The sequence below is a fragment of the Neofelis nebulosa genome, chromosome 3 (genome assembly GCF_028018385.1).
Source record: "Neofelis nebulosa isolate mNeoNeb1 chromosome 3, mNeoNeb1.pri, whole genome shotgun sequence".
In the NCBI taxonomy this organism is placed as follows: domain Eukaryota; kingdom Metazoa; phylum Chordata; class Mammalia; order Carnivora; family Felidae; genus Neofelis; species Neofelis nebulosa.
Genome location: NC_080784.1, coordinates 134,396,334 through 134,417,763, shown reverse-complemented (window position 1 = coordinate 134,417,763; position 21,430 = coordinate 134,396,334). Strand labels below are relative to the sequence as shown.

The 21,430-nt window shown below is 37.4% G+C and overlaps 1 protein-coding gene across 2 annotated transcripts; it reads left to right on the top strand.

The window, feature by feature from the left end:
- The first annotated feature begins 12,700 nt into the window (after positions 1-12,700).
- Positions 12,701-20,540, top strand: SPP1 (secreted phosphoprotein 1). 2 transcript variants are annotated; one of them, XM_058721950.1, is made up of 7 exons: positions 12,701-12,856; positions 13,944-14,008; positions 14,120-14,158; positions 17,257-17,337; positions 17,632-17,673; positions 18,725-19,003; positions 19,702-20,540. In XM_058721950.1, exons 2-7 carry the CDS (start codon positions 13,955-13,957, stop codon positions 20,104-20,106), a joined length of 900 nt encoding a protein of 299 aa, XP_058577933.1. In that variant the 5' UTR covers positions 12,701-12,856; positions 13,944-13,954; the 3' UTR covers positions 20,107-20,540. The 2 variants fall into 2 exon arrangements, with proteins under 2 accessions (XP_058577933.1, XP_058577934.1); XM_058721951.1 differs by lacking the exon at positions 17,257-17,337.
- The last annotated feature ends 890 nt before the right edge of the window (positions 20,541-21,430 follow it).

Below are 21,430 nucleotides of genomic sequence, written 5' to 3'. Positions count from 1 at the left end.
GTGACAGATAAATGACAGATAGAGTGACAGATGAGCCCATATAAAAAGGGATATTTAGGGGCACTTGGGTGGCTCAGTTGGCTAAGTGTCCGACTTAAGCTCAGGTCACGATCTTGCAGCTTGTGGGTTTGAGCCCCACGTCGGGCTCTGTGCTGATAGCTCAGAGCCTGGAGCCTGTTTCAGATTCTGTGTCTCCCTCTCTCTCTGACCCACCCCGTTCATGCTCTATCTCCCTCTGTCTCAAAAATAAAAACGGTTAAAAAATAAATAAATAAATAAATAAAAAGGGATATTTATATCTGGCAGAAATAACAAGTACATTTACAAAACTGTATCTAGTGAGCTATTGCTTATGACTAGGAAGAGATCCCAAAATCATTAACCACTTAACCTTAATATCATTGGTTCAGTGTCCTATGCTGACTGTAAATCAGAACATTATCAAGATGAGTGAAAACAAAACAAAAAGCATTGTATTGCATGGTTCAAAGCCACGTCTATGCATCTGACACTGACTGTACATGGAATACTGTTCATCACAACTCAAAAATGACTTGGTGTAGCCAGAAATGACAGGGTGGGAACTAGGATGAGAGTCTGACTCATATGCTTGAGTTAAAGAATAGACTAAAATAAGAAAGGCTTTTCATCTGGAACAGGTGTGAGCCCTTTTCTGTAAAGAGCCAAATACTAAATATTTTAGGCTTTGCAGGTTATATGGTCTCTGATCCAACAATTCAACTCTAATGTTGTAGCGCTATATAAATAAATGGGCATGGCTATATTCCAACAAGACTTTATTTACAAAAATAAACTTTGGTGGATTTGGTCTAAGAGCTTACTGGGCCCTTATCTAGAAAATTAAAACAAAGGATATCCAAGACAGCTGAAGTCTTTCACTTTGGCACCTGATTAAAAGACCCAGATGCCACGGCGCCTGGGTGGCTCAGTTGGTTGAGCATCCGACTTCAGCTCAGGTCATGATCTCATTGTTCCCAAGTTTGAGCCCCACATCTGGCTCTGCTGACAGCTCAGAGCCTGAGCCTGTTTCAGATTCTGTGTCTCCCTCTCCGTCTCTGCCCCATCCCCACTCGTGCTCTGTCTCTCCCTCTCTCAAAAATAAATAAACATTTAAAAAAAATCTTTTAATAAATTTTTTTAAAAAGACCCAGATGCCAAGAAGAACTCCCCTAGCTCATAATGCCAATTCCAGTGCTGCATTCTGAACACACTGATTTGACTAGTATTGAAGACACTGGTTTTCATTTGAACCAAAACTTCTAATCTGATTTCCAATCTTAGTGATTTTCTGCCCATCCAGAACCTGAGTTGCCTTGGAGCTAAAATAAAGCCAGGTCAAGAATACCCCTTCTTTTCTGAATGCCCTGCCTTCTTACCATCCCTCCTCCAGCTTCTTGGGAGATTCCAGGACTAGGACAATAGTACCAGATTGGGAAATGTCATCCTTAATAGCCAAACAGATATACACAGTATATATTTTTAATCATATTGACTGCAATCAGTGTTTTTAAGCATTTGATACTAAATTATGTTGTTTCAAAGAAACTAAATGAATATTTATTAACCAATGTATAGAACTAGGCATTTTATATTTTTATACTAAAATTTGCTCCAAAAGTTATAAATTTTATTGATTTCTTAGCATTCTTTCCCAAATCTCTCAAGTATGTATTATATGCTTTTATGTTTCATGGATTTTGTTAAAAAAAAAAACAAAACTCAAATCCTTTGTGTGAGAGAAAGATCTACACACAGATAGCCATGTGTTCACACATACCTGGTACAATGGGATAAAATTTAACTGATTTTATTTCCTGGTTCTTGTCTTCTAGCTTACATGGATAAAACTTGGAACACACGATAGAACCATAAGAAATAAATCAGTTGCCCAATTTTACAAAAATATTATGAAAGTAAAATATGTTTTAGGCAAATTAACTTCCTGTGTATAGGATTCTTATCCTTCTTCTTAAAAAGAAAAATAAATTTTTTTTCATTAATTTACGTCCCCAAAGATTATGAGATTTAAATGAAAGTGTGTCATTTTTAACCTTCTAAATTTAGAATGCCATCATCTCTGAGATACAAACTGCATTCTTAAGAGACCAACCTTGATGAAGCAAGATGTATGTTTGAAATCTTACTAGAGGTTAAGACACCGCAATTTTACTTGTGTCTGGACCAACTCCACATAAACAAAAATAAAATGAAACCCCAGTCTGAGATGCTTTGCCACTGTCTAAAAGCAGAAAAAGGCCCCTTGCCTGACCCCAGCCTCCACTTCCTCCCCAACCCAGACAAGTGGGTGTACCAGCTTTGCTGGTACATTGTACATGACCTCTTTACTTCACTAAGAACTCTGGCTAACCCCCTGGCCAAGCTACGATCCACAGAACCAAAAGACTGTTATAAGTTGGGGAATATCAGTGAGATATACAGGACAGGGTCAAAACTGCAGCTTCCCACCATAAACAGTATCTAATGTAATCTATGTTTCCTCTAATTATGGTTATGTCCATATTAGGAACCATGGTGGAGTGCCTTAAAATTTTTCAAGTGCCTTAGAATTTACCACCCACAATATTTGATCTGGTAAAAGTCACCTAAGACTAAAATTAATCCAAAAACATACTCCCTCCAGGAAATAGAAGTCATCCAAAACCCTTAGAGAACATGACTTTAAATTTTCAAATATAACTAGGTAGGTTGATTTTAACTTCATCTCTACCTTCCCCTGTCTGGCCCCTGGTGAAAAGCAAAACGTGCTCCAAAAAACAAATGGCCTAATTAAGAAATAAAAGTAAATGATGTTGTGTGAATAATGAGAAGTTGCAAGGTCAGTTTATTATTTATTTGATCATAGCTTAGCCTCTTTCTTCTCAGAGGCAAGCTAATTTGACAATATTTAATGGAGTTTGTAGTCGAGATAAAGTCGAGATAATAGTCAATAGTCGATAATAGTCGAGATAAAGTCAGGTTCCCTGGTTACCAACATTTGATGCTATCCACAAAAATCTATACCAAAGCTAATTCTCTTTGGGTAAAAGCGAGAAAAACAAAAACAGAGGCCCAAGAGAAACCTGCTATCCAAATTACTTAAAATATCTATTGATACTCCCTTTGGAATTAAGTGAGATATACACCATCTCCTTCTGGAGTTAAGTGGTCACATCCTTATTGTATAAAATAATCAAATCAAATTTTAACATATTAGTAATGTCACATGGACTAATTTAGAGTTTTAGGAATGGGGAAGCAAAAATGAATGAAAAATTCTCCATATAGGTAGAAATTATACTACAAAAATTATATATATAAAGTTAGGGCATGATAATGTAAATCCAGTCTCAAGAGTTTAGTGGTCTGGAGCCTAGCTGCTAACATTCAAAAACTATGGGTTGATCATTATAATGGAATGGAAGGGGTTGCATTAATTAAGGTAACACCTGCTATTGGAAGACATGTCAGGGACTTGAGGTCATAGAGCACATCGCTGTTTCATATAATATTTATATCAGGGTTCCTGGTCACCAGACAGCTCAAGCTATCTCCTCCTTGGGTCTCTGCCCTCCAAAAATGCTTCATGGTCCTCTTCATTCAGCCAAAAGGTGAGGAGGCAGACTGTGGAGGAGGCACAGTTAACGTTTCAGGCACCATAGCCTGAAAGTAAAGCATGTCAGTTGGTTTATGCTCCATTGGCAAGAACTAGTCACATGGCCATGCCTAGATGCAAAGGAAGCTGAAAAATGTAGTTTCAACTGGGCAGCCACTTCCCAGCAACTACTCTGAAGAAGATGAATTTTTGGTGTACACCCAGCAATACCTGTCCCAATTATGGTAGGTGCTATAACGAATCGAAAGGTAGCAAGACATAAGGCTAGCTATGAAATTGTGCCTTTGAATTTTCCCTTTATCTAGGTATATGGTGACTGTTAAAATATGACAAGCAATTCACTCAAAGTGTAGCTAATGAAAACAACTAATATTTTTGGCCATTGTATGTAGTAAGCATGAAGCTAATGATACTAACCCATAATCACTAATCTGTGTGTTTTGAATTGGTGATTCATAGCAGCATAAGATTAGCCAAGATGAATTGACATCCTCTGACACCATATGGCTCATAATCACAGCATGACACTAGCTGGTTGGCATGCAGGTAAATAAAGCTCTGCATTTTTATTAGATTTGAGCCTTTAAGAAACAAAACTATTCACTCTCTTTATAAGATTTCTCACCAATATCGCGGTAACTTAGAGCTTTCGCTGCATACTTGTTTGTTTTCAACCAAGTTTGGTCAAAGTTGGATGCTCATTGTTTTGATTCACATCTTAGAAGTTAGTCTCTAAACACCAGTTCCTCCTCCGTATTGCATCCCAGCATCCCGTAGAAAGCCTTTCCAACCTAGACAGGTGAAACTAGTCACTCCCTTCGCTGGGCCTCTACTGACCCTGGAAAATATATACTCAGGTTTTTGCAAGGAGTGAATGAAATCATGTGTATAGATATGACCGCACAGTAATTGGCTTTCATATAATTATCTGAAAAATTGAGATCCTAATACTGAATTCATGCAGTTGTTAGGAATATTAGATAGAATGTGTATTTTAAAATCTAGATATTATAGGTTTCCCATGAAACATACAATTACTGCTACTATTGTTGTTGTTGTTATTGTTATTATTTTGAATATTTTTCCTTTTCACAAGCAAAGGCAGAAGTTCTGGGCTCACTCTTTGTTATGATAGAAAAGGTAAATGCTGAGGGTATAATAATTATGAGGAAGTGTTTCTTAGGGTAAAAATAAGCAGTAGAAATTTGTTACGAGTGAATGGGTTAAAAGAGGACAAAATGTGATCACAAACTTTGATTTTAGATAACTCGTAGATGATTTCATCTCAAATTGAAATTAACAGGTTGTCTAGACCAGTCACATCTACAGATGCTTGGAAATGAAGAGGATGTGAGTGCGGGAAAGAAAAATCTAAAAACATCTCCAGATTATGGAGAAGCCTGATATTCTGGATCTGTTTGGCAACGAAATTGCCTCCTAAAACCACAGGCGGCATTTTCCAGGAAAGAAACAAGCCAACCTCTTCAGTCACTTTCTCTTCAATCTCCCACTCTCAGTGTAACAGAATCTGAAACAAATTCATGTGACCCACACTGAGAATACGCCTCAAGAAAACACATATTTGGGGAGGTAAGGATAAAAAATTCACAGAACCTTAAAGATTGAGTCATTAGAATCATTGGTTGGAAGTGATTGCCCTCTTAGAAAGTTTTATTTTTACTAACATTATTGTAAAATTGTTCTTAACTTTTTATCTATGATTTAAAATATAGGAAAAAAATACATGATAGTCTCCTTTAAAACATATTAAAGACTCTTCGACTTTCACCTGACTGCCAGTTTATTAGAGAAGCTTTGTGTCAAAATCTTCCCTTTCTGGTATTTCATCTGAACTTCTCTTACAATCTCAGTGTTGTCTCTATGTCTACAACTTGTTTTCTCTTCCTATTACAATGTCAATATTTTACTTCTCATGAATTTTATTTTATTTTTTTTAACGTTTTATTTATTTTTGAGACAGAGAGAGACACAGCATGAACGGGGGAGGGGCAGAGAGAGAGGGAGACACAGAATCGGAAGCAGGCTCCAGGCTCTGAGCCATCAGCCCAGAGCCCGACGCGGGGCTCGAACTCACGGACCGTGAGATCGTGACCTGAGCCGAAGTCGGACGCCCAACCGACTGAGCCACCCAGGCGCCCCATCATGAATTTTAAAAAGATACATAAAATCACAGAATTTTAGAGCTGGAACTGACCTTAAAAAGAATCTAGATTAACTCTATCAAGAAACCTGAGACCCAGACAAGTTAAAGGTATAACAACCCCACAGATAAGGGGGAAAGATCCTGGCTCTTCAGATTCTGCAACGGTGTCTTTAAATGTGTATACGGTCCCTCCCTTATCCGCAAAAATAAACTCCAAGACCCCCAGCAGGTGCCTAAAACTGCGGATAGTACTGAAACCTTTATAAAAAGGCTATTTTTTCCTATACTTACATACCTATGGTCAAAGTTTAATTACACACAGTAAGAAATTAATAACAATAATAATAAAATAGAACAATTATAACAAATACTGTCATAAAAGCTACGTGAATTGGTCTCTCTCAAAGTATCTTGTACTGTACTCACCCTTCTTGTGATGATGGGAGATGATAAAATGCCTATGCGATGAGATGAGGTACACGGGGGGGGGGGGGGGGGGGGGGGAATGACATAGCATTATGATGTAGAGTTAGGCTCGATTGACCTTCTGATGACTTGTCAAAAAGAGGATTATCTGCCTACAGATGTTGTTGACAGCCGGTAATTGAAACTATGGAGGGGCACCTGGGTGGCTAAGTTGATTGAGCCTCCGACTTCGGCTGGGGTCATGATCCCATGGCTTGTGGGTTCAGGCCCCTTGTCAGGCTCTGTGCTGACAGCTCAGAGCCTGAAGCCTGCTTCAGATTCTGTGTCTCCCTGTCTCGGCCCCTCTCCCACTCATGCTCAGTCTCTCTGTCAAGAGTAAATAAACTTTAAAAAAAAAATTAAAAAAAAAAAAAAGAAACTGGAAAGAGAAACTGCAGATAAAGGGGGATTACTGTTCAAATTTTTCTAAGAACCCAGCAGTTGTTCTAGCTCCTTAGAGTTGATGCTAAATGCAAGTATTATATGTAGCATCTATAGGATTAAGCATTATTATTTTTTTATTATTATTATTATTTTAGAGAGACAGACGAGCAGGGTGAGGGACGGGGCGGGGGTTCGGGGGGTAGAGACAGAGACAGAGACAGAGACAGAGAATTTTAAGCAGGCTCCATGCTCAGCACAGAGCCAGATGTGGGGTTCAATTCCATGCCTCTGGATCATGACCTGAGTCAAAATCAAGAGTTGGTGCTCAACTGACTGAGCCACCCAGGCGCCCCTTTGGGATTAAGCATTATATTAAAGGTGTGCCCCTTTGCTCACTTGTTCCTCAAACATTCACTGAGTTGCCAGCAGGAAATGGTGGATACAAACATAAGACCAAGCCCCTGCCTGGAGGGAGTTCACTTAGTGTAAGGAGACAAGCATGTAATGGCAATAAAGTATCACGGGCAGGGTGCATTAGGGGTACAAAAGTGGAAGTGGTTATTTCTATTCAGGTCAAAAAAAGCGTTATAGGGGATGCCTTGATGTTTAATGTGAATTAAGTCTGAAAAGAAAATACTTCACAAGCAGGTGTGGAGGGGACTAAAGAGATACTCTAGACATGGGTGCCGTGCAGTGTGAGCAAAGGCGTGGAAATTTATACTAGCATAGTACTTTGTGGGGCTCCAATGGGTTCTGTGTGCTTGTTGCATGGAGTATAAGAAAGGGAGTCAGTGAAAGATAAGGCTGTAGAGGCAGGAAAACGCCAGTCCTCAGAGGACCTCATGGTCTGTAAAAAATAGCATTCACCTGGCTGGCCCTCTTTGTAGTTTTTTAACTATAGGAATCTTGCCTGTGGTTAGGTGTAATCCATTCTGCCTGATAGTGACTTCTAATAGGACCTAGAAGAGATGTTCAACTTGGGACTTTAAAAAGGCAACAGATGGGGCATCTGAGTGGCTCAGTTGGTTAGTCGGTTAAGCATTGGACTCATGATTTCAGCTCAGCTCATGATCTCACCGTTTGTGAGTTTGAGCTCTGTATCAAACTCTGTCTGCGCTGACAGTGCTGAGCCTGCTTGGGATTCTCTGTCTCCCTCTCTATCTCTGCCCTTCCCCTGCTCACATTCCCTCCCTCTCTCCCAAAAATAAACAAATAGACATTTTAAAAAAGGCAACAGAAAATAATCAGGAATGACTCAACTTACATGAGAATTATATATTTTTTACAATGAGTTTATTTTTTTTTCCATTCACTGAATAAATATTTGTTGGCACAAAACTATGGGATGACATATGGATTTTCATTTTATTAAAGAATTCAAACATTAAAGGACCATATTTTAATTACTAATTATTTTAAATCATATTTTTAAACCATAAATGTTATGCCATGGAATAGAAACATCAGTGTGAGCTCTTCCTTAAAAGGAACTGGCAAAACAAACAAAAGAAAAAACCTTAGTCAGGTGTGGCTAGAAAGATAACTGATTTGACTCCTTTTTTTTTAAGTATTATTTATTGGGGGGGAGTAGAGAGATAAGGGGAGCTTATCTGACAGCTTATCTGTGCTGACAGCAGAGAGCCTGAGGTGGGGCTTGAACCCAAGAACTATGAAATCATGACCTGAGCCGAAGTCGGATGCTCAACTGACTGAGCCACCCAGGTGCCCCTTAACTGCTTTTTTTTTGTCCAGCTTTTGTCCTATTTCTTCAGATTTTCTTCTTCTGTTCTATTTTAAAATGGTCACTTTTTCATATTAACCTTAAAATGGATTTTCTACCAAAGCTTACTCAAATATCTTACTTTGAATAAAAATTTTCATAAACCGATTTCGAAGAATGCTTTTCTCCCTTCACATTCATTCTGCAGAATGCTAATTACTGGTTGCTAATTGTGGCAAAATGCATCTTCCATACCAACAGGAACCTAAGCTGCTAGACTTTTTATTTGTACATTTCTGCAGCTTTGTCCCCAGTCCTCTTTGGGTCCTCTCTAACTACAAGCTTCTGTACTGTTCCCCATACTGCTGCAGGTATAGCCTTCAATGCTGCTGTGATTGAGGTTGGCTAGAAAGAGAGACTTCCTGTTTGAGACCAATCCCAAAATACCCATCCTATTCTAGTGTAGACACAGGGTCTCCAACATATGACTTCCCTAGCCACGGTCCCACTGAGTTTACTATTTAACCTCACCCCCTTAATCTCATTGGCTAAACAAGTTCCAAATTTTTTAGTTGATTCTCATGAATAAAAGTCTCCATAAAAAGTGTCTTTTTGAGAAAAAAAAATCAATAATTTAAGTCCACTTTAAACACTGTATCATTTAGGGGCACCTGGGTGGCTCAGTCAGTTGAGTATACGACTTTGGCTCAGGAAGGACCTCATGTTCTATGGGTTCAAGTCCCATGTTGGGGTCTCAGCTGACAGGCTCAGAGCCTGGAGCCTGTTTCATATTCTGTGTCTCCCTCTCTCTCTCTCAAAATAATAAACATTAAAAAAATTTAAAGAATGTATCACTTAAAGAGTGTTAGAATGCCCTTAGAGTCTGTGATAATACTTTAATAAAAAAACACTACGTGATTGGTGAGTATTGGCAAATATTAGATAACAGTATACAATATACTATGAATACAAGCATAGTTCATTGAATTGAGAAGCACAAACTATGTGCTCAGAACTTATTAAGGATGGAGACTTGAGTAGTTAATCACTAACAACTTATTGATGTTTATTTACTCTATAACAATTCTGTGCATCTAAAATGAAAATTTTTCTTTTGTTTTAAGTGAAACTAACGTTTGACAATAGTGAGACCACTTTTTCAGGAGCTGAATTTCGTTATTTAAGTTATTGAGCAATGGACTAAAAGTTTTATGATGTTTGTTTCTTATATTTATGAAATGTTCTCATTTCATATCTGAACTTAAAAATAGCTTCCTCTTATCTTCCACCCTTGTGTCCTCTCCTCTAGTAAATAATGCCCCTCTTCCTTAGACTAAAAATGATGAATATTGTGGCTACAGTTCCCAACTTCTCTATGACAGATTAATGATGGTACCAAGATATCAGATTTTTATTTGAACATTGATTCAGGGGGAAAAAAAATATTTGCAGAGCTGAAAATTTTTTAAATAGTTGATTATACCTTCTAAGAATATAATTAGAAATATTCAAATAAGCTGGAAGTCAGTATTAAAAAATTCCACAAAACAGTGACATGTGGACACTTAAATTTTCCCATTATATGGGAATTTTCATGTAATTCAAGAAAAAAATATCATGTTCTTTATATGTTCCCGTATGTCCTCTTATAGTGTCTATATCTTAAAATCACAAATCACTATCTACATTCCAGTTTAACAACTAAAGTTTTTCCTTTCCACATACAAGATTTACAAGGAATTTGACCAACTTGACCTTTTGATTCTAACAACCAGGCATTAGCCTAATCAAGAACAGAAATAGATCAAGCCTATTGATCTCAATCAAGCCTCGCTGACCTCAATCATTTAACATGTTAATTCTGATAGTTGAAAAATCTTATTCAGAAAAAATAAGCATCAGTAGCATGTTTAATTGCAAAAAGCAAGAAGAACGAGCCTCTTCAAAAGTCAGAATGCACACTATCCACTTCATACTTCACAGAACTGCCTCCATTGCAAACCACTTTATCTTCTCATCTCTGGAGCATCCCAGACGCATTCTTTAACTGTGAATTCACTGGTCTTTCCTCAGAATCAGTAACCTTTTGAGTGAGTGTGGGAAGTGGGGAAGGAGACAATGGTGTCTACCTGGGGCTGCAGAAAGCAATGACAGAGCAGAACAGGAATGCTTCAGTTCTCTTGGCCTCTGTGTTCCTGGCTATTGTGTCGCAGAGCCTTATTGGGAAATATTTTCTCGTCTGGCATTCCAAGAAATGGAAGGCCCCACAGCTGTTTTATAGTTCTGTCATTAAATACGGGAATGGCCTAGCCTGCCAGAATAAGAAAACTGATAGAACCAGATTTGTGGTCTGAAATCCCTTTCAAAAACGCCATCGTGTGGCACTTTGGAGCAATGACCGGAAGAGCCCTGTGGTGGGTCATATGGTTCATCTCAACCTGGCTAGTCTCCAGCGAAATCTATTCCTATAACTCTCTAAGTTCATATTAAATCATCCCCGTGGGCAGAGAGTAAACCATGGTGAAATCTGTGGAAATCTTGTTGTTTTTAGAATTTGTGAACTTCCCCTCACAAAATTGACAATATGACAAATTTATGTGTGTAATATGTTTAAAGGGAAAAAACAATTTTTAAAAGCAGGAATAAGAAGTCTATTTTGAAACTTTATAACTGTGTGCTTTATATTTTATAGAGATAGCTGACAGCTGAATTATTAAAATGTGTGATTAGAGCCCACAAATCAATAATATCAATTCATTTGGGAGACATCCAAAATAGACATACCCTCCCCCCACCAAATGTCCACAAAACCTATGGATTATGGTTATACTAATAACACTGCAAGAAATTACTTAATCCATATTTATATTAAAAGCAGCATTTAGTAAATAAGAGCTGATACCTTAGATAGAACTAATAATAAAAAGGACCATTTATCATTAATCTCATTTCACACATAATTCTTACAGTGGAGGTGTGAGATAAATAAATAGTGCAATCCCCATTTCACAAGGGAGAAAGGCAGATGAAGTAGTTAAGTAATCTCAAAACAATATTAAATACCTAAAATGGACTCAAAGCTTTGCTACCTCTCATTTCTGTTCCAATATTCAAGCTTCATCTGTAATTCTCTTTCATTTAAACACCTTTTAAATACCCAGTAAAGTTTTTTTTTTAATATAAAAAATGTTTTTAATTTTATTAAGTAACCGACTTTAAACATCCTGGGAGAAAAACTAGAAAAAGATAATTCATAAGTCAACCCATTCCTGTAGAGATGTGCAAAGTACCCTATTGATGTACACAGTTTAAAGACCTTACATCTAGCCTCATTCTAATAACTGATTCCACTTAAAGACATTAAAATCATGACTCCCTGCTCTTCCTAAACATTTCAGTAATAGTTAACACACAAAGTGTTTAAAATATGCATATAATATGTGACAAGCATTGTTAGTTTTACACATACTAATTCATTTAAACTTCTCAAAGCCCCCATGAGCTAGGTAATAGTGTGTGCATGTGACAGATGAAGAAACAGGAGGCTAAGTGATCTGCCCAAGGCCAAACAGCTAACTGGTGGCAGTGGGGAGTCATAGCCACACTCTGGCCCCAGAAGCAGCATTCTCAAGCAGTAACACTGCTCCCAGTCAGAAACTGCCTTACTTCTGTAGCATATAGAGTAAATTACCATTCCTCTATTTTATCTACTGAATTATGAGATTCGTCACCTCCAAACAATTCAAACAGTGCGACAAAAATTCACGTCCTTGAGAGGTCATTGTGAATCCAACTTAATGGGCATAGATTTCTAAACATAGTTTTTAATGTTATTAATGTCATTTGTCTAAATGACAAGTTGTTACATACTTGAAATCACAAAACCGAGCTTGAGTACTGAAGGATGGAAGGAGACTCTCTGAACTTTTCGTACACCTCAACAGTAGCCTTGAAGCTGTTAAACAAGTATAATTGTGAGGCACATGTGGTTGCATTATATTACCTTAATCTGTTGTTTACCCCAAAAGAAACAAAAATCTATTCCATTTCATTTTATTTAGGACTGATTCATATTAATAATTTTTCTTCTAATTCAGAAATGATAAAACTCTTTAAAAGAACTAGTCATTCCTCCCCACTTTTTTAGAGGACCCCTCAATGCCCTTCCATGACGCTGAATGACAATCCCATAAATGAAAAATCTAGTTAATGATATTGTACGTAAGTAATGTTTTAACTGCAGAGTAGTTTGTGTGTTTGTTTCTTTGTTTTTCTAACCACAAAACCAGAGGGGGAAGTGTGGGAGCAAGTGGGTGGGGCAGTGACAAAAAAACCTCATGACACATTTCTCCGCCTCCCTGTGTTGGTGGAGAATGTCTGGAGCAGCATTTAAATTCTGGGAGGTCCTGGCTGTCAGCAGCAAGAAGAGAAGGCCAGGACTGCCACACTGTCCAGGACTGGGCTCTCTTCTCAGCAGCCACAGACCAAGGTAAGCCCGCAGTGCACTGTCCTATATACTCAGCTTCGTTTCAGGGCGAAGGGCAAGTGGTAAGGAAGAGTTTAACTGTAAAGCTGTTATGCAGACTTGTTCTTGTCTTTTCATTGAGCATGCCAGATACATTACAGATTTCCTGGAGGAAAGGTGACTGGCTGTTTTGAAAGCCAGTCGTATATATAACTCAGAAACACTTTGAGTCCTCAAAAGAACTAACACTATTTCTTCCAATCAGAAAAAAATAAACATTCTATGCCCCTTTCAAATGTTTCCATATACATTAGTTTTAATGGATAGATGGTTGTGGAAGCATTTAAAAGGAAAAGGATCTTTAGTGGTAATGTAAGCTAATAATAATGCTATTTTTTGATGATTTAATGTATCCATCCTATTTTCAAGGGGGAAAAAAAAACCTCCCTGAATATTTTACTTCTGTATTTAGCCGTTAAATTTTTCACCAAAATACTTGTATGACACTATGTAGACTTGTTATCATGAATAGAAAAGCTGTTGACTGTTTTCAGTGTTTTGTTTTTTGTTTCAAATTTCTAGAATGTCTTTCTTAAATAACTGAGTTTTGAGATCGCTTCATTTTACCTAAGTAGTATCTTTTTAATAATTTAAGAATCACATTTAACATGCATGCTTGAAAAATGGAGAAAGCAAGTTTCTGTAGTTTTATGTTCTTTCTTTTTGTGTTTTTCTTCTCTAAGAAATGAGTATACTAACACTAGCTTATTATTTTAATTAAATTACTAATGATCTGTTTGTAGGTTTAGACAGCTGGAGATATCAGGTAGTATTGGTATAATCCCTGGAACTCTAAATTTTAAAGTTAAATATAGACTCGTAACATTCCTCTCTCCCTTACCTAATAGTGAGACATGGAGAATAGAGGTGGCATTACAAATATTAACTCAAAAGACCATAGTGAACGAAACAAAAGTTTTCTCCAAAAGGAAGAAAATGTTCTACAAAAAATATATTTTATTTGTAATTATTTTGTAATGTGGTAGCAAACAAAGGTATCACGGTTTTACCCTACAAAGAGATTAAATATTCCTTACAAAATGTTTTGCAGGAAAAATAACCATGAGAATTGCAGTGATTTGCTTTTGCCTCTTGGGCATTGCCTACGCCATTCCAGTGAGTACAGCTGAATCTAAGGGAAATTTCTCAAAATACATGAATTGTGTGCTCCCATGTGCTAAGAACACATTCATATTGTAATCTTTCTTCATCTTTTCTGTTTCAAAGATTAAACAGACTGATTCTGGGAGCTCGGAGGAAAAGCAGGTAAGCATCTTTAGGTTTATCAGTCCTTAAATTAGTTATGCAGTTGTACAGGAGGCACCACAAACATATTTGTTGCCATTTTACTTATTTTCATAGTCATGCTGTTAATTGGTAAGTACTGACTGCCTGCTTTCAACCCAGGCCAGTACTAAGTACAGTTACAGATGGTCCTCAATTTATGATGGTTCAATTTACAAGTTTTCAACTTTATGACGGTGAGAAAGCCATATGCATTTAGTAAAAACCATACTTCAAATTTTGAATTTTGACCTTTTTCTAGGCTAACAATACATGGTACAATACTCCCTTGTGATGCTGGGCAGTGGTAGTGAACTGCAGCCTTCAGCCGGCTACATGATTACGAGGCTAATCACCAATATGCTTTCAACCATTCTGCACCAATACAACTATTCCGTTTTTCACTTTCAGTACAGTACTCAGTACATTACATGAGATATTCAACGCTTCATTATAAAATAGGCTTTGTGCTAGATGCTTTTACCCAACTGCAGGCTATGTAACCATTCTGAGCAGTTGAAGGTAGGCTAGGCTAAGTTATGACACTCGGTAGGTTAGGTGTATTCAATGCATCTCTGTATGACCTACCATATTTTCAACCTGCAATGGGTTTATTGGGACATAGCCCTTTTGCAAGTTAAGAAAGAGTTGGATAGGTTTTAGTAAGTATATGCTCTTAACATCAAATTAGATTTTTTTTATATAATAAAATAATGCTCTAGGCCATTATCACTTATGTAAGATGAATTCTATGAAGTCATGTGACTCTCTTTCCATGAGTCAACATACCATGCTAGACGTAGAAAACTCCACCCTTTAGTAAGTTTAAAATTTGTCTCACATACTGGATAGTTTGTGTGACTCTAATATTCAAAATATCTTCTAAGATATTTGCTAAGAAGCCCATTATAAAAAGAAAGTCGTTTACACTGTTTAGATCTTGTCAGCTAACTTTAGATAACAATTCTCTACCCAAACAGAAGACCAAATCAAACCCTTTATTATAGCTTTTTGACCAGCACCATAGATGTATGTGCCTCTCCAAAACAGGTGAAACTGTGCCAGCCAAACAACAAATGGGCATTGTCCTGAGGAGCTCAGACAAAAAGGCACAGAGCTCAATGCCAGATGAACAGAATAAAGGCCGTAGAGAGTTGCCTGGGGTCACTGAGAATAGATTGCTTAATGAAGACATTTAGAGAAATATTGCTGTATGCACATTTGGGTGTGCAAGTAGGTGTTATAGGCATGTCCAATTGATTTGAGAAAACAAGTATTGAATCACAATAATAAGCCAGAAAAATTAACATTTCCAGAAAAGATAGAGGTCACACTATTTGAGGCAAGAATTAGTGCTTTTAAGAGAACAAATATGGTACATGAAGCTATGACAGTACAAATTACTAAATGTCAGGGGATTCAAACTTCCAGAATCCTAGAACCTTAGAACTAGTAGGAAATATGGGAAAGTTAATAGGAAACACCTCTGGAGATGAACACTGGTTATTTGTGAGTGTTAGGACTATTAGGGGGTTTAGTCTCCTTACTTTGTTCATCTATATTGTCTCCATATTACCTTGTTTTAAATCATAAATTGAACTTATAAATACATTCTCTATGAGCCCATATTACATGTCTCATCAGGAAATATATATATTAATTATTAATTATATGTAAGTTCTAACATATTTGTATATAATCTTTATATACATATTTGTATATAATCTTTCCAAGAGGGAAACTTGAACTCATCTAGACCGGTAGTTTTCATATCGTTTTTAGGCAAGGAACCCCTTCTTTCAGCAAATGCTTTGAGAGAAGCCCACTGTGAATCTCCTCTGGTTAGAGCCAGCCGGCCTTGGGGAAACCCCAAGTGCCCCTGACTGGCTGCCTCCCCGCCCCTCCCCCACTCGGTGGCTGGCTGTGAAAGGGACTCTGTGGAACCACCAGGATTCTCATTCTCAATGACAGGGATGTGAAGGGATTGGCTCTGGGTGATACAGCCCATCAGATGACACTTACTCAGAGCAACTTCTGTTCCTCTGCACTAGGATAATCATTTTCCAGATAAATAACTTGGCTAGAGGAAAAACCATTCATGTCTCTGGCACATTAGAGCAACAGAACTGTGTGATGATGTTAATATTCTATTTCTGCACCGTCCACTCAGAGAGCAGCTAGACACATGTGGCTATTGAATGAAAAATGTAGCTAGTGCAACTGAGGAACTGAATTTTTATTTTACTTAATTTTAATTAAATAACCACATGTTATATAGCTGGAGGATACCATATCAGACAGCACAGCCTTAGAGAGTTCCCCCTTGTTCCATAGAGGAAACAATGAAGATCACCACTAATTAAGGAACTTCTGCTTTAGCTGTGCTTTATCTGAGAGGAAATTTCAGCTAGCAAGCACAGGACTGCGCAGTATTTAGTATGCACAGAATGCATCAGTGCAAAGAGCCAGTTTGCCTGGATTTGAACCCTGGCTCTGCCACTTTCTACCACTAACCTTCCTTGTGGTTGAGTTTCTCCTGATCTGTAAAATGGGAATAATAATGATACTCATCTCACAGGGCGTTGAAAGGATTAAATGAATAAATATTTGTAAATCACTTTGAAAGAGTGCCTGGCCCACAGTAAGTGCTATGTAAGAGTATATTAAATGAATCTCAGGACACCTGGGTGGCTCAGTTGGTTGGGCATTTGACTTTGGCTCAGGTCATGATCTCGCGGTTCGTGGGTTCCGGCCCCTCGTCGAGCTCTGTGCTGACAGCTCAGAGCCTGCTTCAGATTCTGTGTTCCCCTCTCTCACTGCCCCTCCCCAGCTTGGACTCTCTCTCTCTCTCTCAAAAATAAATAAACACTAAAAAAATTTTCTTTTGAAGAGTATATTAAATGAATCTGCAATGCAAATAAATGCTAAAAGAGGTATCTAAAGCTCTGGTTGACCATATACATGCATATTATTCTTATCCATCAAGGTCAGTGAAGTGTAGTTGTTTTTTTCAGCTTATCTCTTAGAGATCCTTTATGTTTCTTTTTTTAATAATGACAAATATACAACATTTTTTGTAGCTTTACAACAAATACCCAGGTGCTGTAGCTACATGGCGAAAGCCTGACCCATCTCAGAAGCAGACTTTCCTAGCACTACAGGTATTTTTAATTTTAACTAATTGTAAAAATTAAATTTTTCACAATTAGAAAACAGCAACAAGAAGTAGCCATCATGCAGGCCATTTGGGCCAGTTAAATGGAGCCTTCTGGCCCTTGGGTAAATGTGAGCTTCGGCTAGCAATTGATCTGGTCAAGTGGCTTCCTCCCACTTTAAGCCACCCACTTTTGAGGCTGAAAACTGAGAACTGCTTGGGACAGCAAAGGCTGACTGTTGAATTAAAATGTTAGGCACGTTTGATGTTCACTGCCTGATATGTGTCCCTCCTTCTTCAGAATGCTGTGCTCTCTGAAGAAACTGATGACTTCAAACAAAAGGTAAGTTCTCACCTCGAATCAGAGGCTGACCATGCCTTAGAGAGATGAAAGAAGCCACTCTTCCTCCGAATGACATTGCCCAGGTTCAAGTCTGACAAGATTCTGTTAGCAAATTTCCCAGTAAATTGCCAGTCTAAAACTTGCTCAGAAGAAAAGCATGTATTTACCAAATGGCAGAAATATCAGATTTCTTCAGATAAGTTTAGGGTGGCAGGAAGTGTTTGCCAATGTCTGTTATTTGAAATACTAAGCCTCTTAACATTTTATTTAAGGTATTTTGAAGGTGTTTTTTCCAATATCTGATAAGCACCTAATTAATGCCTATGAAAGCCAAGATTTTGTCTCTAGGAACATTACTGTTCCTAACATAACTGTTTATGTGACAACTATTCTTTTTATTAGGACTATTAACATATTTGCTAAACAGAGAGATAAGTTAAATTTGTTTTCCTTAAGATCTGTTTGAATATGTTAAGAATCTCTAATTAGGAAAGCTACATAAATAACCCAGTATATTTGCGAATCAGAAGTTTAATAGACATTAACTGGTTAATTTAATTGACAGCTTTGAGCTGCAATTTATCCACCTTTTGTTTATCCATGCTAATAAGGAGGTGGTTTTAGGTTTCGGTGCATGCATTAATATATGGGTGCTCCAATATCCTGAGAATTCTTATTTCAAATAGAACAAATAACCTCACAATTATGTATCTGTATTTATTTCATCATTGAATTTGGTCAGTTAAATAATATCTAATATGAACGAGGAAAAGCAATGTTATCAGTTTAAATGTCATACTCACATATATTGCTTGAAATTGTCTATGAAAATAATTGTTTATGGAAAATCAAGCAAAACACCTCAGATTATGATTCCACTATCCTTGTGTTAAAACGAAATTGGAAGATACTCACATTTGCTCCTAAAAGTCACTGAGTACATTGTTCTGAAGGCAAAGATTCTGAAAACAAAATAGTTTGAAAGACACTGTAAAGACTAAGGGAAAATAAAAACCTTTACCCGAATTTTTCTGGCCATCTTGATTTTTAGACCCTTGCAAGTAAGTCCAATGAGAGCCATGATGTGGATGATGAAGATGATGGAGACGACGTAGATAGCCAGGACTCTGTTGATTCCCATGACACAGATGACGACTCTAACCAGTCTGATGAATCTGATGAACTGGTCACTGACTTTCCCACCGATGTTCCGGCAACCCAATTTTTCACCCCAGCTGTCCCCACAAGAGACTCATATGATGGCCGAGGTGATAGTGTGGCTTATGGACTGAGGTCCAAATCTAAGAAGTCCCACAGATATGAAGATCAGGTAAATCCTTTAACAGACACATCAGATATTTATGATTAGAGCCCAATTCTAGGAACTCCAGGTGTGCATATGCACATTCATTCATTCATTCAGTTAGCATTATTAATTTATGACTCTAGAACACAAATATTTTTCCCATTGGTGATTTTATGTTTAAGGCCATGCTATTTCTCCCTAATTTTGCCTCTCAATCACAATGCTCGTTTTCCAAATCCTGGCTATAAAGCATTTATTCTATTCACTTTTTTAGATTAAAGGAAAAAAAACGTTGGAAAACAGCAATTATCTTCACAATATAATGGTCATGTTTTGAAGCTAAATACCTAAGATGAATTGGAGAGTGGCAAATGACACTAAATGTGTAGTGGAAGAATCTGTATTTGACACATAGCCTTGCCATTTACTATTCATTTTACTTTTTAACTTTCAATTCATTTTCCCTTTATGTAAAACAGGGATCATGAGACCTAATTCATAGTCTTCATCATACGCATAATTGATGTACCTGTTAAATTAAAGGAGATGAATATGTGAAAAGGCTTGGCAAAATGCAAAGTAACATGCTAGTCCTGGTTTTTGCTTTGGCCAAATTTAGACAATTTTCAGTATAAATTGGCCTAAAAGTTAGGAAGCAGAATTACAACGCACCCATCCCTGACTATTCATTTCATCTTTCTTCCATTTGTTCTGTGATTCAGTATCCTGATTCTACAGAGGAGGACTTCACATCACTTGTGAAAAGTCAGAGTACGAAAGATGACTTCAATGCCGTCCTCCTTTCCCACACCGTGCAGCGGTCTCCTGACAGGGACAGCCATGTGAAGGACAGTCAGGAAACAAGTCAGGTGGATGACCACAGTATGGAAACCAAGAGCCGCAAGCACTCCAAAGAGTATAAGCTGAAGGCAAGTGATGAGAACAATAAGCATTCCCATGAGATTGGTAGTCAGGAAAGTTCTGATGTCAGCAGTGAGCTTGTTGGCCAAACAGTTCAAAGCAGTGAAAAGGAGCTAGTCCAACACGCTGAGAGTGAGGAACAAGATAAACACCTGAAATTCCGTGTTTCTCATGAATTAGATAGTGCATCTTCTGAGGTCAATTAAAAGGAGAAAGTGCGGTTTCTTACTCTGCTTTTAGTAAAAAGAAGAAAAATACATGATAGCAAGATGGGAGACAATATGAAATGCTTATTTCTCAGCTTAGTTGGTGAATGTATATGTATATGGATCTGGAAATAGATACTATTTTTGATCATTCGTTTAGTGTGTCTCTTCATGGTAACATCCTTGTAAACTAAAGCTCCAGGGTTTGGTCTATGTTCTTTCCATGTAAGAAATGCAAACTATCACCGCATTTTAATGTTTGCTATTCTTTTATGAATGGAAATTTAAAGTAGAAGCAAACAAAATACTTTTACACACTTATAAAAGAGAATATAAAATTTTATGTCACTATAATCTTTTGTTTTTTAAATTAGTGTACATTTGGTTGTGATTACTTTTTGTGTGTGTGAATAAATCTTATACCTCAAGTATAATGAGAGTTTGGTGGTATCTGTGGCTTTTCTTCCCCCCCCCCCAGCTTTATTGACATAAAAACGACATATAACATTGTGTAAGTTTAAGGTGTACCACATGATGATCTGATACACTTATATACTGAAAAATGATGACCACCATAACATTAGTTAACACCCTCTATCTCGTCACCTCCTCTATCCTATCACATAACCATCACTTTTTTGGGTGAGAGCGTTTAAGATGCACTGTCTTAGCAATCGGTTGCTTTTCTTATTTTTATTTTTTCCCACAATTGCCCAGCCGTTAACAAGTGTAACTATTTTAATGAACCTGCTAAACTTAGTAGAGAGCAATCTAGGGTCTTCTGGATTAACTGTACAGTTTCCGGCTGAGCTAAAGTTCCTAGTTAAGGTAACAGAATTCAAGTGGGGGGTGATATTCAGCCAGGAATTCTCCAACCATGCAGGACTCCACAGGCCACATACACCCAATGGAGCACCTTTTTCTAATTTTCACAAAGCTGATACGAAAGCTAATGAAAGCCTGTATGCAATATGCAATCACAAATCAATTTTATTGTTTCACTCACCATTAATTTGCTCAGCAAATTTATTGCTTTCTTGCCCTTGGAAGAAACCCTGATAGATTCCATAGCTATTTTTTCCCATAGCTATTTTGATCCCTCGTAGATAATAATCAGTTCCCTTGTACTGGAAAATTGTACTGGAAAATTCTTAAATGCAGTTTCAGGTAATAATCAAGATTTTCAATTTCATTCAAAACTAAAAGTTCTGGAAGCCTGAAGTTGAGCAAGCATTTTTAGTTCCATGGCTTGCTCCTCTGCTCTTTCTGAAACTAGAAATCCCATTTGGAAATTTAAAAATTCTTTATTAAATAACTTTTAGGA

Bases quoted from the DNA above. Each gene is read 5' to 3' on its own strand.
- SPP1 (XM_058721950.1), top strand. From the start codon at position 13,955: ATGAGAATTGCAGTGATTTGCTTTTGCCTCTTGGGCATTGCCTACGCC. The intron at 14,009-14,119 runs GTGAGTACAGCT...TCTGTTTCAAAG, and splicing joins GCATTGCCTACGCCATTCCA to ATTAAACAGACTGATTCTGG. The intron at 17,674-18,724 runs GTAAGTTCTCAC...CTTGATTTTTAG, and splicing joins CTGATGACTTCAAACAAAAG to ACCCTTGCAAGTAAGTCCAA.